The sequence below is a fragment of the Eurytemora carolleeae genome, unplaced genomic scaffold, assembly GCF_000591075.1.
Source record: "Eurytemora carolleeae unplaced genomic scaffold, Eaff_2.0 scaffold162, whole genome shotgun sequence".
Classification (NCBI taxonomy): domain Eukaryota; kingdom Metazoa; phylum Arthropoda; class Copepoda; order Calanoida; family Temoridae; genus Eurytemora; species Eurytemora carolleeae.
The window spans coordinates 160,140-176,557 of record NW_019396133.1 but is presented as its reverse complement, the minus strand read 5'-3'; the positions used below and the strand labels follow the sequence as shown (position 1 = coordinate 176,557).

The following is a 16,418-nucleotide window of genomic DNA, read 5'->3' as shown; positions in this document are numbered from 1 at the left end:
ATACTACCTATAATAGAGGACAAGAGACCAAAACATTAACATTACTTATGAGAGAGGACAAGAGACCAAAACATTAATATTACCTATAAAATAGAGGACAAGAGACCAAAACATTAACATTACTATACTACTGATTAGGATAAAAAACTATTTTTTTGCCGCAATGTTTTGATTTTCTGCTTTTTGTTTTTAGAATTATATGTTTGATTATACACTTTTTAATTCAAATAACAAAAATTCTGGTTGACAAAAAGTTCTGCCCAAAATATTCAATTTGCTAGGGTTTTGAATAAAAGATAATTGTGAATGAATGCAATCTTCTATATTACGGTATTTGATTTTGTGATTTTGAAGAAGAAAAATATGAATAATATATCCTACCTCCCCTTCTTCTGTAGATTCTTTTTTAACAAAATGACCTTGAACTTGGCATCCGATAAGATGCGCCTGCCTAAATAATAAGAAAATAAGATAAGATGTGCATGCCTAAATGATAAGAAAATAAGATAAGATGTGCCTACCTAAATGATAAGAAAATAAAATAAGATGTGCCTGCCTAAATAATAAGAAAATAAGATAAGATGTGCCTGCCAATGATAAGAAAATAAGATAAGATGTGCCTGCCTAAATAATAAGAAAATAAGTAAAGATGTGCCTGCCAAAATAATAAGAAAATAAGATAAGATGTGCCTGCCAATGATAAGAAAATAAGATAAGATGTGCCTGCCTAAATAATAAGAAAATAAGATAAGATGTGCCTGCCTAAATAATAAGAAAATAAGATAAGATGTGCCTTCCTTATTAAAAAGAAAATAAGATCAGATGTGCCTGCTTAAAAATAAGAAATAACCAGATATTACCAATTTTGTAGACACAAACGATATTCAAGACATTTTTATTTTTGTATTTATATAATGCTGTTGTTTAAAGCAAATAGTTTTACCGGCAGCTTAACCATCAACTTATTAGTTGAAAATGGACTCTGTACACTGCACAATTGCTGTACTTTTTAAAATTAGAATATTTAAAATCATAACAATTTAGACTGTTTGGTCGAGAGTCCAAAGTTTTAAGTTGGGTCTCATATAACTCTTTAGCTAATATTTTGGAATCCGTAATTTTTAACATTGTAACCTAATAATAATATCTCCTATGCGTCAAAGAAGATAGAGAGCCCCGTTACGCATTTAATGTTGTCACCTGATATCCCCTATGCGTATCAGAAGATAGAGGGCGCCATTACGCATCGTTATCAATGCATTCTTGCTGAACAGAATTGTTTCTCCTCTAGAAAAAAATTGATAAAAAAATGATATTTCTCATAAAAAGGAATATCTTAACAATTTGGTTGAGGACTTGAGACTGGTATGTGACATTTGAAATGGTTTGCTGCATTCATTTGACAACCAACATGATTTTGTAATTTCTTTCATGAAACTTTAATTACAAAATTGTCATAATCGTTTCATTTCCAAAATGTGGTCTGCCTTTTTATGTGCTTTCGTAATTTCATAATTACCAGAGACATAAATGATTTCCTTCAGAATCAGACACTCTTGGTTTTCTTTAATAAATTGAAATCTGAGCAAATTCTTCCTATATCTCATAAGTTTAAAAGCAATACAATTGGCAACACACACTTGAAAAATGGGCACACTGTTTTATGTCAATTTATGCCATCAGCTGTCTCAAAAAACATGGCTAACAAAAGTTACATCCTTTGTGGGTAACTCTGTAACTTAAAAATTGATGGCAACATAAGATATTTTAATTATTTCAAAAATTGAATTGTAAAAAAACAAACTTTTTATCGCCGTCAACTTCAAAACTTTAAAATATACATCATGAAAAATCTATTGAAAAAAAGTATATAATATTACCTATTTGTAGGCTTGGTAAACTTGGCAAATACTATTCCTGCCATACACGCCTAAATAAAAAAAAATAAAAAACCAGATACTATTCATAGATAAGTTTAAGAGTTTTGAAAGAAAGTTTTAAGTTTTAACAGCTTTTTTAGTAATGCACAATGCTAAAAAATCACTTCTACAATGAAAGCCATGTCATATGTGCATCTGTAAAATATGGAGACGACTTATAAAATCAAGTTTCAAAAAGTCCAATAACATGAAAAACAGCAAAACATTAAGAATCCGTTTAATATCTACCTGGATTACAACCCCAACAATGCTCTGCAACGACATGACAATGACAGCAACAGCACACTGCTCAGTTGTTGCTCTCCCGCCAAACCTAGGATTATCTTAACTTTGAAGCCTGACAACAATCCAAGATGACAAATCTAATTGAAAATTGAACGCTCGATAAGTTTGTTTCTATTACATTTTGCAAAATTATTACTCTGCCAAAAGATATCAAGCTAAATGATTTTTCATTAGAGGATTAGTAATTTGATAAATTAAAAAAAGTTTGGTTAATATTTTTCAGAAAATGCATAATGTTATAAAAACAAACTTAAAGAATATCAGAGTTTGCTTCTGCTAAACATTTCTTGTGTTTTTAAAACACATTTAAAGCCAAACAACCTTGAACGTGTAAACACGGATCTCAAGACGATGCCCATTTCTAAGGAAAAGCCGTTAAATAAATCAATATCATTAGTTGTAGAAGTAGTAGTTTAGTACAAGTAGTAGTAGCAATAGTAGTCGTGTAGTAAAGTAGTATTAGTACATAGTGATCATAGTAGTATAATACTATAGTAATAATAATTAATTGTGAAAAATTGTATGTTTTATAACCGTATCAATGGTTTTAGTATAGTAGTGTATAAAGTAATAGTTGAAAAGGAGTATTGGTACATAGTAGTATATATAGTAATTAGTGGTATTGTGGTAATCCTAATGGTATAGTAGTAGTAGCAGTTAGTGGTATTAGAAGTAATTCTTATGGTATTGATTGTTAAAGTAACATTTAGTGGTATTAGAAGTAATTCTAATGATATTGATTCTTAAAGTAACATTTAGTGGTATTAGAAGTAATCCTAAATGGTATTAGTAGTAGTAGTATTTAATAGTATTAGAAGTAATCCTAATGGTATTGGTAGTAGTAGTATTTAATAGTATTAGAAGTAATCCTAATGGTATTAGTAGTAGTAGTATTTAATAGTATTAGAAGTAATCCTAATAATAGTAGTAGTAGTAGTATAACTGTGATATATTTTTCTAATGATTTAAAACCTACCCAATAGTATGTTGTAACTCCAAGCTGAAGAGAAAGCAGGATGTAAAATCCTTCAAATTGTCGACGCAGACAATATGATCATCTGGTCTAAAAAGTAAATATCTACATATTGTTCACACAGACAATATAATCATCTGATCTAAAAAGTAAATATCTATATATCGTCAACACAGACAATATGATCATCATGGTCTTATCAGTAAATATCTATATATTGTCCACACAGACAATTTGATCATCTGATCTAAACAGTAATTATCTAAAAAACTATTTTTGAAAATTTGATTTGGAAATGAATTATTAATAGACTTATTTTGCGCTCATTGAGTAAAATTAATAATTCATTTTAAAACTAATGAACTGTCTATAACCATTAAATTTAATCACGTTCTAAAAAGAAAAAGAAAAATTTCTTTTTTACTTCTTGAAACTTAAACTAGAGTTTAAAACGATTAATCTTTCGTTATAAATAGAAATACCTTCCAAATACAATCTATATTGCTTAAATAATTATAAATAAAATTTTTTTTTAAATGAAGTAGACAGTTAACATTAAAAAGAACGTTGCAAAACTTAAAGAGACATAGGTAAACACTTTTGAGAGAAATAGCGCTAATCTGCAACACTTGATCTTAATATCCACTTTAAATTTCAGAATAATGCGCTTAATATCATAATTTATCTCTGATAATGATTACTGATATTTACATCTTTTAACACTCCAAATGCAGTACACTTGTCCACTGCAAATTAACTAGAAGGAGAAGGTCAATTTCAATTGACATTACTGTCACAGCTTTGTGACTCCATTGCTCCTCTAGTTCTGATTTTACGCACAAGTGTAAGAAAAGCTAATTTATTTGGTTTCATATTAGAAATTCAAAACTTTTTTGGTCTTTTCAATATCTCTTCAATAAGAGAAGTTATGATAAAAAACATATAAGTTATCAATCTTACTTGCATTTTACTTTAGTTTGACGTGTGTCAAGTACACGTTCATGAAAACAATGGAACAGAAAGTGTATTTTCATGCCCCTAAATGTACTTTTAAACCCCGATCTTGTTTGGGATTAAAAAAGCAATTTGGACCCCTGAGCCCGAAATTTAAAAGAGTATCGTTGAACGAAACTCCCGAGTTTCATATTTGGGGTCTTAACATTTGTGTGGATTTTTATTAAAGAGATTCGAAAAAAAATTGAGAATATTTAAAAACTAAATAAAATAATATTTCATTACAAAAATATTGATATCCACAAAACTGCCTCACCCCATTCGTGAAACTCGAGTTTTAAAACTGGTTTTCATACCCTGTCTTAAGTTTTGGGCTCTGAGTCGGGCGCTGAACGAAACACCAATTTCCTTTTTCGGGGTCTATACATTTGCGTAGATTTTAATTTGAGAAATCAGAAAAGAAAAAGTTTTCTGGTTATCACTGTATAATATACATTTTCAGTATTTTACAAAATAAAAAAGATTCGCTTAATAATTCTTTTTAAAAATCATCTTAAAATCATCATTTTTTTAAATTCAAATTTCGACCAGCATTTGCTCTGCTAAACTTTATTACAATAATAGTATAAAATAAAAATTTATTTCATGTTATAGGCGCTCGATCTTATCCTTCTTAAAACCAGGTTTTGGATTACAAAGTGTGTACAAAAAAAGTTAAGTCTGCACAAAAAAAAACAATTTTAACTTTCAGGGTAAAGAATTGATCTTTATTTGATCAAAAGTCTAATTTAAATAAAAAGTAATCTCCTATATTATCTTTTAAGGTAATTTAGCACAATCATATCTAGCTTGCTTCTCGACTGAGGTTGTATTTTTGTTTAGAAATGTTGGAAGGACACCCTGCCTGACGTCAGAAGATTTTATCTTGTAAAATGTTGATGCAAAACCTGACAGGAGTGTACTTAACTAGACTTCTGGCCAATATCTATATATATATATATACTTGTTTAAAGGGACTAAAGAAGTAATTTGTAGCGACCTTCAATTTAAAAAAGGTTGCTAACTTGGCATGCCTGATGCACAACGGTTTCTCTCAACTTTTGTCTGATCAAGAGATTTTTTTATCTTTACAGCTGAAAATCACTGTAAAAAGTAACTTGCGCATTTATGCTCTAGAATGAATGGAGGATATTGTGAGAATTAAACACTTTTTAAGCAGAAAAAAACCAACATCTTCTACATTATTGATTTTAAATCCTTCGTCCATGGAAATGCCACTTTTAAAGGTTGGTTTGCTCGAAATTACGTCCACAGTCCCTTTATTAGACTTCTGGGTAATAAATACTTGTTTAAGCAAGCACCACCATTTTGTCTTTATTACGGGAACTTAGGGAGATAATTTAGATTTAACCAAGGATGTAATGCAAGGAAAGTTATTTCTTTTGAACTGCAGTCTACTGTCTCTGGGCGATAATGTAAACACAAGACGGATGTCGAAGCCTGACAAGGGATCCATCTTTCACATAAAAAAATCACTGAAATATTCTGTTCATAGGAAACTATTATGTGAATTATCAAAATTATCAAAATCTAATGCTTTTAACCTCCTCGGATACTAACGAACACTGATGCATCTATTTTTGTTTACAAATTCCGCCCAAAGAGAACTGGTTCAATATGTACGCAGAGGTATACACGACCGCAATTGGCTTTCCTTGCATTACACCCTTGGATTTAACCAGAGTCTATAAACTAAATAAACGATGATGGATTCATTTATCATTCATGTTCAGTTTATGGTAAATTTTATAAAGTGCTATAAAGTGTGCTATGTTATAGGACGGTGCTACAGGGTGTCCCAATAAACATGGGAATTGAGTGACGCATTCGATATCGTCTGTTTAAGTAATTCTTTGATTTAGTATAGTGATACCTACTGAGAAAGCTGTAATCTGTAAGAATTTCTTCTGCTATGTTTACATTTTGTTTGTTTATGTTTTGACTTCATACGGTTGTACTTAGTAAAACAAGAAAATTGCAGTATACAAACAGAGTAAACTTGTCCGTCTTCACTGTTCATCTTGCAGAGACATTATAGACACATCTTTACAGTCTTTTACCCTTTTAATAAAATAAACTCTAGTAGACATTATAATATTATGGCTTTTGAAGTTAGGTATTACAATGCTAATTCATAACAAAGACGATATCGAATTCGTCACTGAATTCCCATGTTTTTTGGGACACCCTGTATCTTGTATTTAGAGAATATCTTTTTCAACTTTAATAAGGATAACATTGAATTTTAATTATGTTTTTATGATACTTGTTATATATCTAGAAATATATAACACAAATCAGAACAAGTGCATACATCTCAAGATTACCTTTAACAATATGCACTCGGAACAAAATTATCTCTTCATCTTTGCACCCTGATGTTTAATAATTCAAGGCAATCGTCACATTTTAAAGTTATTGACCAACCCCCAAAATAACAATTTATGAAAAAAATGTTTTATGCGGCTGACAAAAGCGTTTGGTTCAAGATTTTTTTTTACAAATTTGATTTATTAATTCCCCATTTTGTTATAGCTTACATTCCCGGCTGATGAATATAAAAATTATTTTATTTTTAAAATTCCATTTGCTTCGCCTGCTAAACATGCAGCATACAAATCATATATTAAAAAGACTTTCAGATAAAAAATTAAGCTGACGAAAACCGGTTTTTCTGAAAATTGAATAATTCACCAAAGCAAGAAACTCCGAAATCAGAATCGTAAAAATCCGTTTTTAATAAAAAGTTGGAGAGAAAACTAATTATAAGATGCAGATTAATGGGACTCGAACTATCTCGTAAATATCGAAAATAAAAACGGAACTATTTTTCCTTCAAAATCTAAATTCTTCCTTTATACATATATTTAGATTTTTATGCTCCGTTACGATTAAAAATCGACCTTCCTTATGTAATATATATAATAGGGGTGTGAAATCTAGTGAAACTTTTCTAAAATCATTTTACAGAAGCAAAATAGTATTCCACTTGGAATTCTAAGGCAGTTTATAAAATACATTTTTCACAAAATTCAAAAATGTGCCCCTAAAATAGGTATCCATTGAACCAGCTTGAAAACTGAGGTTCAAAACAATTTACAGAATTGAATAATATTAAAAATTGGGCAAGTATGGTCAAAAATAGTTTTTTTTATTTGAATAAATTTCATTATAGTACTTAAAAAATGTCTGTTTTGACCTTACTAAGTCAAATTTCAATATTCTTCAATTCTGTAAATTGATTTGAATTCATAAATTCAATTCGGTTCCAATGATAATTCAATAAGTATTTCAAAATTTTTATTATCACTTATTCTAGTGACTTTTTTAATATTAACCCCTATTTGAGGGGCACATTTTTGATTTTTGTGAAAAATATATTTTATAAACATGTCTTAATATTCCTAGTAGAATACTTTTTTGCTTCTGTTAAAATGTACCAAACAAATTTCTCACCCTTAATGTATAATAACACTGTTATACAGTATACACTGTACAGTGTACATACCTATCTTCATCTAGATCTCCATGTACAATAACAATTATGTACCAGATGACCGCAAAGAACAGCCATGAGAAGAAGAATGAGGCTGCAAAACTGAAGAAAGTCCAAGACCAGGTTAAATCTATCATGGAGGTGAAGAAATCTTTCAGAAACCTGAAAACAAAATAATTGAGTTATTGCAACATAATAAAATTTTCTTTTCCCTTTTTCTTTGCAAGCTAATGGCGTAAACCTTTGACATTTCAACCCTATTTCATCTAACCGAATTTGTATCTACGACTTGGTTGAAAAAATGTATGGATAAAAAAATCAGAGTTTGTAGCAAGAACTCAGTTTCTTAAATGAAAAGTAAGAGGAAGTAGTTGACATAGGTAGACGAAGTTGAACCACTTCTCTTCAGCTTGGACTTGTTGTTCAACTTAACTTAGTTCAATTACTTCTTTATTCATTAAATTTTGTCCCGAATATATTAAAATATTAGCCATAGGTTAAATTAACCAGAGTTTTCAGCTGACCCCTGAAAAAAGTACAAGGTATAAAGTTATTTAAAAGATGTTAACCTATGCCCTTCCACAATCTCATCAGCTTTCTTATAGGTGTTTAGTCTCCCGTGTTTACTCACAACTCTATTCTTCTTCGTCTAAAATATTATTTCATTAAAGGGGTAATCTTAAAGGAAGTGTTCGCCAAAAATAAAAGGTGGTGTAGGCTTACGGCGAAAAATAATCGCAATTTGGCTCAGTAACATTTCAACATATAACAACTCGCTAACTACATTTCGCCACATAACAACTTGCCATATAACATTTCTAGATAAAATAACAACTCGCCATATAAAAACAAAAAATTTGTGGATTTGCTGGCATTTACACTATAATTTAATTTAAAAATTTATGTATAAGCGGGTTGTTGTTAAGTGGCGAAATGTTAAACTTAGGCGAGTTGTTACTTAGGCAAGTTATTATATGGCGAGTTGATACATGGCGAAATGTTATATGGCGAAATGTTGTATGGCGAGATGTTACTGAGCCATGCAATTTTTATTGCAACCAATCTTGCTTCTATCTGTTGCGTCTATAAGGCGAAAATTGTTAAAAACGACTTATACTAAGAACGTAGTGTCCATACAAATTCAGAAAGGAATTGAGTCTTTGCCACAAACTTTGATTTTATATTCACTATATCTTTGGAACCATATGTTGCAGACCTTAGATATTTCAAACTATGAATTCTGTTAGATCAAATAGCCTGAGTTTGAAATATCAAAGGTTTACAACATCTAGTAAATATATTGAGGTTTAAATATTTGATTTTGTTCCGAAGACTCAATTCCTTTGCAATATATAACTCAGATCGTAAAAAAATCAATTTGATTTTAAGCAAATCATTCAGATATTACAATCAATAGTTATCGATTTTTTTTCGAAGCATTCATGTATAGTTAATATTTCATAATATTTTTTATTCGTTTTGTATACAATACACTTAAAACGCCGGAATAGTTGGCCGCCAGATGTCTAGATGCTTTGAAGAGACACCTAGCGGAAAAAGTCGTTTTAAGTGCATTGTATATAAAATAAATAACAAATATTATGAAATATTAACTATATACAAATGCGCCAAAAAATAATCGATGACAATAGGCATAAGATATTTTAGTTATTGAGCGTTTATTTCGGATAATTCCCAAATATTTTCTAAAGTATAAAGGGGCGGGTCACTTTTGTACTGAAATCCTGATTGAAAATAATTATTTTTCAAAATTAGAAATATGTCTATCTAAATCATGCTTGATCAGACAAACCCTTTAAGGCTACATTTTTGAATTGCCTTCTTTGCACAGAACGCCATTTAGTACGCGTACAGTCCCCTGAAAGGACATTTAGTACGCGTACAGTCCCCTGAAAGGACATTTAGTACGCGTACAGTCCCCTGAAAGGACATTTAGTACGCGTACAGTCCCCTGAAAGGACATTTAGTACGCTTACAGTCCCCTGAAAGAACATTTAGTACGCGTACAGTCCCCTGAAAGGACATTTAGTACGCGTAAAGTCCCCTTAAAGGACATTTAGTACGCGTACAGTCCCCTGAAAGGACATTTAGTACGCGTACAGTGCCCTGAAAGGACATTTAGTACGCGTACAGTGCCCTGAAAGGACATTTAGTACGCGTACAGTGCCCTGAAAGGACATTTAGTACATGTACAGTCCCCTGAAAGGACATTTAGTAAACGTACAGTCCCCTGAAAGGACATTTAGTACGCGTACAGTCCCCTGAAAGGACATTTAGTACGCGTACAGTGCCCTGAAAGGACATTTAGTACGCGTACAGTCCCCTGAAAGGACATTTAGTACGCGTACAGTGCCCTGAAAGGACATTTAGTGCGCTTACAGTGCCCTGAAAGGACATTTAGTACGCGTACAGTCCCCTAAAAAGGACATTTAGTACGCGTACAGTCCCCTGAAAGGACATTTAGTATGCTTACAGCCCCCCTGAAAGGCATTTAGTACGCTTACAGTCCCCTAAACGAACATTTAATACGTTTACAGCCCCCTGAAAGGACATTTAGTACTTACGGTCCCCTGAAAGGAAATGTAGTACGCTTACAGTCCTCTAAAAGGACATTTAGTACGCGGACAGTCTCTGAAAGGAAATTTCGTACGCGTACAATCTCCTGAAAGGACATTTAGTACGCTTACGGTCTCCTGAAAGGACATTTAGTACGCTTACAGTCTCCTGAAAGGACATCTAGTACGCTTACAGTCTCCTGAAAGGACATTTAGTACGCATAAAGTCTCCTGAAAGGACATTTAGTACGCTTACAGTCTCCTGAAAGGACATTTAGTACGCTTACAGCCTCCTGAAAGGACATTTAGTACGCTTACGGTCTCCTGAAAGGACATTTAGATTCCACCTCTTTTTCACCACATGTCACCCACACTCAAATCAGATTTAATTATGTCCACGAAAAGTTTTTAATGAATTTGGGCTGGGTGGCCGGTTGAACTTCTGCTGGTTTAAATCCTGAACTACCGATTCAAAGTTAAAGATTTATGAAGGATTGTAATCGATGATTCAAACTTGAACCGGCAGTAGGCAGTTTAAATTCATTAAATTCGGCCCTTGGGTCCCTGATTTCTCAGACTATAGCTCTCAGTAAGATTTTAATTTCTTATTTTCTCCATGCACCCCGATATACAGGGTTATCCACAAAGGATGAGACTGTAAAGACGAACTACAACTATTCAAATATGACAATTCAAAGGTTTAATAATCCACTGTGAATATCGTCTTTAAATTGCATATTTAATGATTTGAAAGAAGTAATTATAGTTGCATGGAAATCATAAATGTAAATTCCAAATAGTAATCTCTGAAGTCGCATCCTTTGTGTAGTAACCCTGTTTATTGAGTGCATTATTTGTAGGGTTTCCAATGCAAGTGGATTTTACTTGCGCGCAATATTGCGAGCTCTGTAATTCCGCACAATTCTGCAATTCTGAGCAATTTCGCATAATACTATTCCACGAAATTCCGCGCAACAAAATACCGATTGGAAACTCTAGTTATTTCTCTGAATTAAAACATGACAGCATTGTCATCTAAATTCGTCATTGTTTCACAATATTCATAAAAAACAATATATTTAGGGGGAGGGTGGAGGTTGGTAGAAAATATTCATAAAACAATATATTCTTTGTGACTCCATTGCTCCTCTAGTTCTGATTTTATGCACAAGTGTATGAAAAACAAATTTAGTCGCATACAAATAATGAAAAACAAATTTAGNTACTTTGAAATCAATTTTAATATAACATGACTCCATTATAATATTTTTATTGATCTTAGGTATCAAACAACTGAACAAATAATGGAAAAAGACATTCTAAACTATTCATCAACTGTCATGTTTCGTGGGACACCATGTATTAAAACAAGTTGAGAGACGACTTAAATGTCGTCTTTGATCTTTGAATAGCTACGCAAGGACTAATAAGGTTGAAAGACTTGAAATCTTTTTCGTACACCACACCACGATATGAAAGTTTATAAACCATTTTTTGTATAAATCTTGTCATAAGAGATAGCTGTCGACGGTATGCAGAAATATATATTTAAGTTTTTAAGTTCACATTTTTTATTAAAAAAGAATTATACTTAACATAATGTTTCACGTCTATCATGACGATCCTCAGTAGTTAAAATTCTTTGATATATACATATATATATATATATATATACAAACATATATATAATTAAGTTTTTAACTTCACATTTTATTAAAAAAGAATATATATATATATATATATATATATATATACTAAAATAGTAAAAATGCACAAAATGTTAAAAAAAATTTGTTCTAAAATTAAAATGGAACAAACAAATTCAAAAAATATTTGAGTAACATTAAAAAAAATTGGTTTCACAGTTTTTTTTTCAATGTTTCAAAAATAATTTGAAATGTTTTGGTCAAATTTAGTGTTTTAATGCCTGAAATATGAAGCACACTAAATTTTTGAAAAGTTTGTGCAAAACATCGCTAATCCTGTATTATTTTTTGACTCAACCTTGAATTTCCAAATGTGCAATTTCCCAAGCGGTAACTAGCCAAATCTGACCTAGCCGCAGCGCTAGGCCCTCACCTGTTCTAGCCGCGGCTCTCGGCCCCCTAGCCCATCCTAGCCGCAGGGCTCGGCCCCCATTGCCTGATCTAACTTTAGGGAAGTTGCCATTTGGGAAATTGCATATTTGGGAAGTTTCCACTTGGGAAGTCGCTCTCGGGAAAATGCCTTTGGGAAAGTACCTAAACCCCAATATTAGCAAGTATTATGAGGAAAGAGCTTTATCATGAAAAAAATGCTAAGTAATTACCGGTTCTTATTGTCTTCTACAAATGATCCCAGGGGTCTACCAAAGAAAGCTGAAGTTGTGACAAAAGCATCAACATCTAGATCTTCAGCAACCTAAAGAAACATCATTTTTGGGGGGAGTTATGCTAGCCTTTTAAGGAGCTTTGACTGCCATAAACATTCCTTGGGGTTATGTGAGTTTCCAAAAAAATGTGGGCCTGATCGGTTCTGTCGTTTTGACGTTTAATATTGAATACAAACAAACAGTCAGACAGACACGCAAATTCAACATAAGGTGAAAAGATTAAATTTTATTTTTACAAACAATTTGTTTCTCAAAAGAAGAAAAATAATGAAAGTTATAGAAACCGGCAAAAATCAGTTTAGTTTTACAATTTTTAAAATGATTTTTTAATATGATGTTTTTTGTTATAAAACTATGTGAGTGTGAGACATGATAATCAAAATTTAATTCTTCACATACATTTTTTACAACAAAATGATTTGATACTATATTTTACAATAGAAAAGTTCTGATTTTTACTTTGCATCCCGTTGTGATGTATGAAAGTTGGAAGTTTCAACCCTTAAAGGGAGTGACCGGCTATGTAAGGTAGTTGAACTGAGGACGCAGTGTTGTGGAAAACTTCTTTAGGATTCATTTGAGACATATTTCACTTTTTAAAAGTCTGTAAATCCTGAGTTTGAGCGCAAATTCAACGTTCAAAACTCCTAATTTGGGGGTGGATACGCTTTCAGAATTAGTTTTTTTAAAATTATTAATTAACGACGACATAAAATGTAAAAATATTCTACAATAAACTACAGACGTCATGTTTAGGAATAATTTTTACTTTATTTTTCGTTGTCGTTATTTAATAATTAAAAAAAAATAATTCTGAAAGTGTATCCACCCCCAAATCAGGAGTTTTGAACGTCGAATTTGCGCTCAAACTCAGGATTTACAGATCTTTAAAAAGTGAAATATGTCTCAAATGAATCCTAAAGAAGTTTTCGACAACACTGCATACTCAGTTCAATTACCTTACATAGCCGGTCACTCCCTTTAAAGGGACTGCAGTAAAGGAAAAATGAAAGGGGGTTTAGGCTAAAACCAGAGCATTTCAAGAGTTGATCGAGACCTGTAAGAGTTCTATTTGATGTTCCTGTCTCGAGAAATTATCAAAGTTATACCTAAACATATATATGTAAGATTTGGTATAATAGTCTAAGTTTTAAACAAATCATATTCTGCAAATGCGCAACCAATCTATTAACGAGGTTTGCTCGCATTATTATTTAAATTTAACAATTTTTCATTTTTAATAGATATTTGATAACATAATTAATACGTCCGTATCACGTGACCAGAACTCCCGGTAGTGACAATGCAGTATACATTGTCACGTAATACGGACAGGAATATCAGATATATCTCTTTCAGGTTTTGATCAACTCTTGAAATGCTCAGGTTTCAGCCAAAACCCCCTTTCATTTCTTCTTCACAGTCCCAATTTAAAGGGACTGTGGTTGTAATTTCAAGTGACTTGACCCTCCATTTAGAGGTGATCGTCGTTTTTCCCTTTGAAAAAGTGTTAAAGTCTGACCACTATTTAAAATAATTAATTTTCAACGTGAAATGCATGGATTTGTTATTTATTCTAAAAATGCAAAAATTTCTTATTACCGTTGTGAATCCCACATGCTACTCTACAAATGGAGGATCACTTGAAAATAAGTATTTACTAAATAGTCCCTTTAATATCCAAACAAAGGAATTAAGTCTTTTCACAAACTCTGATTTTTTAATCCCCATTATCTTTGCAACCCTTTGTCGTAGACCTATGATATTTTAAACTATGAATTATGGTACATTAAATTATCAACCATCAGGTAGCAAAGATATAAGGATTAGAAAAGTTGAGATATTCACTTTACCGGAAATCTTCAGCCAAGGTTGAATAGTTGCTGTATTAAATAAGTTTTTTCCGCTGATTTTTTTTAGATTATCAATAGTAAATATGAAGAACAGGCGTGAATAACTTATTTGGGGTGTGGGGTGTTATTCCTATCCAACGATACTTAAGCCCCCCCACCTCTGTGGACAAATTCATATATACGACCCTGCCTGAAACCTACCTCCTTGATATTCCCCTGGCTATCTAGCATGGTGATGAACCCCTGGCTGCTGGTGTGCCCTGCCTCCTTGTTCTGCTCCCTGATGATGGATGAGTCCACCGAGACCGTTGTGTCATTCCTTGTAAACTTGTGACGTCCAGTCTCCTCATTCACATCCTTGTCAAATCTTTTAATTTGTTTCAAGAGGTGGGAACGGTTGTATTGTGGATATTTCGTTAATCTGCAGATTAATGTAATTCGATATCCGTAGTATAATTGTATATTAACTAGCCTTAGAGGGCGCTTCGCGGCCATCTTCTAAATTAATTGTGAACATGTTCTCTTTGTGTACATCGTAAAACAAAACAAAAATAATTCGCGGATTTTCACAAAAAATTTCGTGGATTTTCAAAATTTTAAAAAATTTAATGAAGATCGAATTTTGATGGAGACAAATATTTGAAATTTCGATCATTCATAAACCTTCCCTGTGGTCACGTGATGTCCCACAAAAAATTTGGGCCCGATCGGTTCAGCCGTTTTGACGTTTATTGGATACAAACAAACAGACAGACAAGCCAAATTTATAGATAGATGTGATAACTGAAATGAAGAGATTAAGCAAGCATTTATCCTCAATTTAAAAGTGCCCACAGTGGAAATAAAGATCAAGCAATCGGGATTGTTAGTATCTAACACAATAGTTCCCATGTATAGTGTTATGGTATGGTACTCAGTTGAACATGTACACAGCTTTTTTATATGTAAAGTGTAAAATGTAAAGTGTAAAGTGTGAAGTGTAAAATGTAAAGTGTAAAGTGTAAAGTGTAAAATGTAAAGTGTAAAGTGTAAAGTGTAAAGTGTAAAACGTAAAGTGTAAAGTGTAAAATGTAAAGTGTAAAGTGTAAAGTGTAAAGTGTAAAGTTAAGCAGCCTACCTGGTGGTTTTGATTTGGATTGGTGTCCACATCGTTCGGGTAAACTTTGGCCATGTTCTCTGCAATATCAACTTTGCATTTTTTTTTGTAATTTTGAGCTTCACTCAACGTTATTTTAAGTGAAACTCTATTTATAGCGTTGCATACCAAATTCACAACGATACTCTAAAACTTTCTAAAAAACTTTCTAAAAATTGATAATTTTGAATTTTGTCTTCTCTATTAATTTGGTTGGGGGCCTTTTTTTACTTGTCATCTTATATTTTTTTATATTTGTTTACAATCAATCTGGGAACTTAGGCTGAGAACTTTTGAATTGCAGGAGCAAGATAAACCTTTTCTCTCCTTGTCTTAATCCATCCATTAAAAAATTCCAAGCCTTGTTCCTGTGAAAAATGAAAGATTTATAATGATTTGCATTTTATGTAAGACTAGCTTGGGAACAAAGTAACTATGATTACCCTAATCATAGTTACTTCTGCCGTTTACCAGCACTTGGTCGACTTTACCGGGAAACTAAATTTTCGCATTAAAAATCGACCCACTCATCATTCCCGTTCTCCCGAGTTCCCTAATAAAAATTAAGGAATTCCTGAGTTATGATCTAACAAACAAACAAACAGACAGACAAATAGAGATTACAACTTTTTATTTATAGATATGGGTTTTATTAAGTTTGCAGTGAAATGCCAGGTCAGGGCCCTAATTTCAATATTTCAGATTTTACTGACAGTTTCTTTCAATTCTATCCAACCCATTCTGGACTAACCAGGGTGAGATGCGTTCGATTTCT

General features: G+C 32.1%; 2 protein-coding genes across 2 annotated transcripts; both read right to left on the bottom strand.

Moving 5' to 3' along the window:
• Window positions 1-45: 45 nt before the first annotated feature.
• On the bottom strand, window positions 46-8,378 carry LOC111695940 (ATP-sensitive inward rectifier potassium channel 8). The gene is made up of 8 exons (XM_023465418.1): window positions 8,278-8,378; window positions 7,721-7,870; window positions 3,202-3,288; window positions 2,169-2,253; window positions 1,881-1,930; window positions 1,201-1,287; window positions 330-451; window positions 46-83 (listed from the first exon to the last, which is right to left on the bottom strand). Exons 2-8 carry the CDS (start codon window positions 7,843-7,845, stop codon window positions 46-48), a joined length of 594 nt encoding a protein of 197 aa, XP_023321186.1. The 5' UTR covers window positions 7,846-7,870; window positions 8,278-8,378.
• Window positions 8,379-12,588: 4,210 nt separating this feature from the next.
• LOC111695939 (uncharacterized) lies at window positions 12,589-15,692 on the bottom strand. The gene is made up of 3 exons (XM_023465417.1): window positions 15,626-15,692; window positions 14,710-14,865; window positions 12,589-12,684 (listed from the first exon to the last, which is right to left on the bottom strand). Exons 1-3 carry the CDS (start codon window positions 15,677-15,679, stop codon window positions 12,589-12,591), a joined length of 306 nt encoding a protein of 101 aa, XP_023321185.1. The 5' UTR covers window positions 15,680-15,692.
• Between the last annotated feature and the right edge of the window lie 726 nt (window positions 15,693-16,418).